Genomic DNA, 7349 nt, shown 5'->3' with positions numbered 1-7349 from the left:
TATTTTTATATCTTCTTAGCCTATTTTCTTATAAATTACCTATATAGCTTCTAAATAATATTAAGTTATTATTTTTATCAGAGGTTATGAGGCAGTGGAAGAATAGGATTAATTATAGATAAAGAGATATCCTTATAAAGGATATAGAGATAAGAAATAAGATAAGAGATAAGGGATAATAGTGTAAAATAGTGTATAATAGTATATAATAGTGTATAATAGTGTATATTATATTGATGATGATAATATGTAAAAGTTCAGAATTTACCAGAGGGTCTCTAGCTTTTTATAGACAATTTCTCAAAATCTAGGTATTGTAGCTAGACAATAAGTATACTATTAAAAAGCCCCAAAAAAGCGGCTTTTTAGTGGTACTATTATTGTCATCTAATGTTTAGAGGATTCTGAGTAATTCTGCTTTGAAATCAAGTCTCTGCTTTGAAATCAAAGGTGGTTTGATTTGAAATCATCAAAGATATAGAGACATATTGTATACTATAAAAAAGCCTAAAAAAGCAGCCTTTTTCTAGTATAATCTTTGTACCTAAAATGCTTATACTTTCTGAAGCATCCGGATTGTAAGTTAAAATGATTTGGAATTAAAAATGATTCCAAATAAAAGTGGGGCTATTATCTTTTCTATACAGTATAAATAGTATAATTAATACTGTATTTATACTGTATTTTAGTGCTATTTATACAGTATAAATAGTACTATTAATACTATATTATATTTATTTATAGATTTAATTAAGATTTACTTCTTAAGGTTAAAGATATATATTTATATATTTATTTAGTCTTTAACAATATTCTATTAAAAAACTGGTATATATATACTAGTATATAATTTCCTTTTTATAATAACAGCTAAAGATAGCACTTTAGTAAGAGATTTAAAATAGATAAATCTATTATTTTATATACTTAGCTTATATTTATTTACTATTAATAAGTTGCTATATTATTATATATCTTATTAGTCAGTTTTAATATAACTCTAGTACTGCTAGTATTACTCTATATTACTATAAAATACTATATAAATCTGTTTTTTTATAACTAATTAATTAAGTAAAAAAAAGTGCTAAATAAAATATATATCTTAATAAATACTATAGTAAACTGCAGGATAATATATATAAAATAATATACTATTTTAGTATATTAACTTAGTATTATTTAACTTACTAGCTTCTAATAATAGTATAAGTTAGCTGTTATATCCCAAATAAGACTAGTTAAAGCTAGTAAGATAGTAGAATAAAGTTATATATCTTGCAACCCCTTTAATATTATATATTATTACTGTAAAACTATTCTATATTAATAAGAAATTAACCTTTAATTCTCTTAATAAGTTAAACTCAATTTTAACTATAAACTAGAATCGCCTAGACATCCTAGTTGAAGTAATAAAGGTATTCATACTATAATATTATAATATAGAGTGGGTTAAGGATATAGCAAGATATATTGCCAACCTGGCCTAAATCAATAGCTAATTACTATATCAGGCCGACCGGAAATTAATTACAGATTGAAGCCAGATCTTAACAAGTCAGCCGAACTCTTATCTATTGATAACTTGGACGGTGGATATATGCATCAGTAAAGGGAGGCTGCCGGAAGTACGTGACTTTCCCGCGTGGCTCCGCGACCAGCTGAGCCTAGCTAAGGACCCCAAACGTCACTCGCAATAGGGGCAGCCTCGGCCCTCATCTATGGCTGAATCGAGGACTTTTGAACCGGTCTTGAGCTACGACCCGGAGCAGTCTATCGACGCCCTCATCCCGTCCATGGCCGCCGACTTTCTCCCCGCCGGGCACATCCCTGGAAGCGAGGGTGGCAGCACGGAGTTTCTGACAGGGCCAATTGACAGTACGAAACAGGGATGTTCTGGTGGCCAGACACGGAATCGTGACGTGTTTGCCGACGGAGCGTCACATCCTATAGATGTGGACAATGGAATGGACCTTGTTTGGAGTTATACAGGGCTCGGCTGAAAACTAGCCTTGGCTCTGCATACTATTTGAAATCCTATATCACCTTGCCCCCCACCCAAACTTGCCGATGCTCATGTGAACATCAATGCGGCACTGACCGCTCGAACACCTGCCAAAGAATTCCGAATATTTCGAACTTGCCACCCATCAACTGATTCCTGATAACCGCTCCGCTGGGGAAGATGGTTTATTGGTGGATCAGGTGGGCCAGTTGTGACTTCACTGTGAGGTACTACAATCCCGTGCAAAAGTTTCGACAATTTCCCGATTTCCCCGCTCTTGCATCTCAACCCGGCGATGCGGTCACGTCAACACAGTAACTTCATCGTGCAATAATTCAACTACATCATATCTCGAGTATATGAAAAAACACATAATAGTCCTCATAAGAGGACGACGATTGTATATATATATATAAATCTGACGTTTCCCTCAATCAGATCGCAGCCCAGGAGAATATGACGAAGGATGCGATATTTAGCATCATCCGCCGGTATAACCACCTGTCAGATAGCTTGTATGACCACTCGATGACCTTGAACATGCAAGAGGCCAGTTCTGCAGTGGCTAGTAAGCGGAATTATATACTAGCTCATTGCCACGTTCCACTTCTGCTGTAGAGAGCTTGTTCTAGTGTAGACTTGACACTTCCGGTGAACGTAGGACCGTTTTAGCCCGGGATTGACTTCTCGGGCTAGTCCATATGACCATCTTGTGTCTTCTGACCATCTCAATTCCCGTGCTAAGGCGTAGTTTTGAGGACTCGAGTAATGCACAAACGCTCTGCGAGTGCCCCCGAACTCCACCCATATCTCCATGGTATTACGCGCTGGTGCTTTACATAGCATCTAGTTTCACGGGAGGTCCCTGCCACCTCCGTCGATAACACTGCCCAAGCCTCGAGAGATCTACTATAAGATATAGCCCAACTCAAGAACCTTGTTTGATGGTTAAGGTCCTACCACTCCGGGAACTCAGATGCAGGCTGCTCAGGAGCCAATGCAATGCTATCATGAGGGACGGTGGATGGTGCGAGGGCATTTGCGCCTCGGCTGCTGCCCGGGCTGTTACTGGCCTCACGGCCGCCCGGACGAAAAGCCTACATACATTCGCATAGCCTTAATACCCTCCGTAAGTCAGCCACGCGTTCCCCGCGCCGAAGGAAAACGTAATCTCTGCGTGGTATGCCGTGCTAAGCCGTGATCTTCAGGCTAGGGGAAGTCTAATTACCCCAGCCCCGCAATCCCCCGAATCCCGAACAACCAACACTATACTTGTGAGGGGGCTCTCACGTGACTGGAAGCGATCCAGGCGCCGGGCTGACAGCATTGAATCTTGTGAACTGCTCGTTCACATCAGCGAGAGGCACGCATGCTAAGGTAGTTCTGACTCACACAATTGCAGATGTCATCACAAGAACCAACTCTAAGCGGCATCATGTACAAGGAATCAGGCTATGGCGTGCTCCTTGAAGTTGCCAGTTGTATATCCCCGCAGCCAAAGCTGCGGGCTCTGTTGGGATCCTCAATGATGAATCCTTGCAAATCAATGCCATGTTGGGCATGCGGTGCAAAACATATCACGAGCGTCGCCTGGGAAAGGAAGGAAACTGCAATCTTGAAGCAGCGACTTGAAATTGAAAATAATGAGACTAATTGCTAGAGTAATCATGAATAAGAATTCTCCTATTTGCTGGGGGTGAGGGAGACTTTAGAGACCTACTGAATGGTTGATCTAATAGAGCCGCGCTAAACTGGCACAACGTCTCCTTAATACGAGAAGGGGCGCCGGTCATACTTTTCGCCCTCCTCCGGCTTTCCCTCCTCTGGCTTATCAACCACATCATCATCCAGGAACCAAGAAGCATCGCCCTCCTTGAGAACTGTGCTCCAGCCGTTGCCCAACCACCGGAGGCGGTTGCCTGTTGGGTCTGCGCTTTCAAACCTGTAATCTTCCCATCGAGGCGACCTCAGAACCTCGAGGCACTGCGCTGAGGATCCTGGCCAGAGCGCCACAATGCGCGCACCCTTCTTACCCTGCCTGTACCAGGACGAGCACTCATCGGTGTACACCGTGTTCTTGAAGTACTCATCGATGTATTGGCTAAAGTCGGCTACCCGTTCCGGCTTGATCTCGATAGTCGCATAGTCCTCCTTCTGCATCTTGCGGATCGCCTTGACGACGTAGTCACCCTGCGCCTCGAACACGCTGACCAGACTGCCCGAGCCCAGCCCACTGCCGGGACCTCCGACGATGAGGAAGTTGGGGAACTGGTCCACGGCAAGCGCCAGGTACGACTCGATCTGCGGCTTCCACCTGTTAGCCAGTGTGGTGCCATTGCGCCCGATGACCTCGAATAGGGGCGGCGCCTCAACGTCGTAGCCCGTCGCGCAGACGATGACGTCAAGCTCAACCTCCTCGCCGGAGGCGAGCTTGATACCCCTGGTTGTGATCTCATTGATCGGCGTGCTGATGAATTCAACGTTGTCCTTCTTGAGAGCCTCGAGATATCCAGGTCCAGGCGTCAAGCGGCGACACCCGGCAGCGAACTTAGGAAGCATGGTCGTGAAGATGTCTTCACGCCCGTCCAGCTTCTCGCGCATCTTCTGCTCGAAGAACGTTGTGGCATCAACCTGCTCCTTGGTTCCTCTGAGCGTGATGGGATAGATCTTGGCGTTTTCATCCTCCAGGGTCTTGCGGAACTTGAAGAACTTTTCAGGGTTCCTTGCCATGGCTTCTTGATGCTGTCGCGAGACTGTTGAAGCCCATCCACAGCGGTTAGCGTTCTGTAGCGTGTTGTTATGACGGGGACTTGGCAATACACACATTTTGTGTTCGCGGGGTCCATTCCCAACTTCACCATTGCCATGTCTCCAAACGCGGCGGTGATCCAGGTAGGGGATCGCGCGAATGTCCACAGCTTCAAGCCTTCCAAGGGCTGGATGGCGGGCACGATCTGGATGGCACTCGATCCATTGCCTATGACACCGACGCGTTTGTTACGCAGATCATAGCTTCACTGTTGTCAGCTAATTTAGTCCCTCACCAATGGACGACTGTTTCTTGCTGACCTTTCGTCCCAAGCGCCAGAGTGGATGAGCTTCCCATCAAAGCTCTTCAAGCCCTTGATGTCGGGCCAAGCAATCTGGTTGAGGCCACCTCGGGCAGAGATGACGATGTCTGCCGTGTGTTCGAATGTCTCGCCTGTAATGCGGTTGGTCACGACGATTCGCCTGTTAACTGTTAGTTAAATACTTGAAACATTGCCACTGCCTGTCCTAGGACCAGGTGTCTTTTACCATAGCTTCTTCTCAGCGTCCCAAGTTGTCGTCTCTACTTTGTGAGAGGTCTTGATAAATCGGGTAGCTCCGTATCGCTCTGCCACATCCTGCAGATATTTCCGAATTTCGGGGCCTGGGGCATAAAGTGAAGACCAGTAAGGGTTGGGTGCGAAGCTGTACTGGTAGCAGTATGCTGATACAGTCATATATTGATCAGTTACCGCAGTCTCAATGAATGCATGACTGTCTTTAGGGGTTACTCACAAGGAATGTCACAGGCAAGGCCGGGGTATCGGTTCAACCACCTGTAGCGATGGAATGAGACTCGAATGCGCCATAATCGCGGTGAAACAAGCATGAATCTTACCAAACACCTGCAACCTCGTCGTTCATTTCATAGACCGTGAGATCAATATTCTTAAGTCTCTGTGAGATCCTAGCGGCGTCTTGTCAGTCTTCACCAGCCCAAATCGTTGAGACTCCTGCCAATTATAGGATATAGGGCTTACCGGATTGTGGTGTATATGCCGGAGAAGCCCGCTCCAATGATAACAACCTTCATGGGCCGGTGGTTCTCCACTGGTGTGTCTTTCAAACTGAAAGGCAGAGTCCCGTTGGTGTTGGAAATTGACCCCATGTTTGAGTATGTCTTGGATACGCTGTTTAGCAGAGGGAGGTTTAGCTGCTCTGGAAAATTGCGTCGAGGTTACAGAGATTCAAATAATGAGTGATAAGATGAGGTGTAACTATTAACGCCTCGACATCTCTCTCCAGAAACGTCAAGATGGAATTGTTCCGCAGGTATACTATGTACTGAATTCGAATGTGCGTAGCATGCCGAGGGAACAACGTCGGCCTAGACAGCCCAACAGATTTCTAAGGCACAACAAGGTCCTATGGCATGATACATGGTGGACTGGCGGGTGGATCATCTGATGAGGTGGACATCACTTCTCTACTCCCTTCTAATCTGACACTGCCATTGCACCTGGCCCCGATGGGGATCAGGCCAATAGCGGGAGAATTTTCCGCAGCGCCCCGGATTTCTCGAGCGGAGTGTGAGCCTGGATCTAGATGGTGGCTGAGTTGGAAAGCGGGGTTGCAGGGATCCATCCTTACCTGTCTCTGCCAGGCAGCATGGTACTCCATATGCAGCCGAGGGAGGAGCCCTGCCGAGGGACCATCCCGAGTGCCCATGCCGAGGAATGGTCGTTCCAAGAGATGGACTCCCTTGGGTCACCGTCCCCAATGTACATTCAGCAAGTCTAGCCGAGGCCATGGTCACCCACTTGGATATCTGCGAAACTCTACTGGGGGGTCTCGTGACATCGCGTCAAGCTCAACCCCGCGTTCGTCCCTCACGGGGGGGCGACTGACCAAGCAAAAAGTCGTTGATTCGACAAATTTAGGTACATTGACTTGCACCAAAAATTTCACTCTATGTCACATTTCGGGGTCATTTCCTAGACAACGCGACTTTCCCTTCTTCCTCAGACCACATCGCCGGCCCTATAACCACGATCCCGGTCCCCGGGACCCACAGGGCCCCGGCCCTGTGCGGCGGCGACCGACTGCCGCCTCCGGCAGCAGCCGTCTTCATCATGTATAAAAGACGGGCTCTAGGCCCGTCCCTTAGCTAGAAATGAAGAGCTTTCATCATCATCATTGTGATCCTATCCATTCAGTGTGACACTCTACGCAGTGTATTTTTGCGGAGAATTTTTCTTAGTAAGTTTAAGCAATTTTTTTGGAGAAGGTACATAAATTTACCCAGGCATACACCCATTTTTTAGATATTTGTCGAGTCAACGACCCCCCCGTTCGTCCCTCACGGGGGGTTGAGCTTGACGCGATGTCACGAGACCCCCCTAGTAAGCTAGGAGACCCACACTATAGCTTTAACTACATGCATCGTGTTTTCTTCACCTGCTGAATGATGTGAAATACGATACGCACTGTTCAATATGGAGCTTGAGGACACGAAATCAATTAGTGAGGAATATGACAAGCGCCGAATCGATAAAAACTCCGTGCTGTGCTGAGGTACCGAGCTTATCTTGTG

The 7349-nt window shown here is 45.8% G+C and overlaps 1 protein-coding gene across 1 annotated transcript; it reads right to left on the bottom strand.

Moving 5' to 3' along the window:
* Positions 1-3775: 3775 nt before the first annotated feature.
* Positions 3776-5924, bottom strand: BGZ61DRAFT_376465 (uncharacterized protein; the record flags this gene model as incomplete). Its single annotated transcript, XM_046242506.1, has 7 exons — positions 3776-4655; positions 4829-5020; positions 5078-5239; positions 5306-5480; positions 5552-5592; positions 5655-5723; positions 5797-5924. The coding sequence occupies 7 exons, from the start codon at positions 5922-5924 to the stop codon at positions 3776-3778; spliced, it is 1647 nt and encodes a 548-aa protein (XP_046093084.1).
* Between the last annotated feature and the right edge of the window lie 1425 nt (positions 5925-7349).

The sequence above is a fragment of the Ilyonectria robusta genome (genome assembly GCF_021365365.1).
Source record: "Ilyonectria robusta strain PMI_751 chromosome Unknown BGZ61scaffold_129, whole genome shotgun sequence".
Taxonomy (NCBI): domain Eukaryota; kingdom Fungi; phylum Ascomycota; class Sordariomycetes; order Hypocreales; family Nectriaceae; genus Ilyonectria; species Ilyonectria robusta.
Note: the sequence above shows the minus strand (reverse complement) of the source record. Positions and strands in the feature narration are given on the sequence as shown.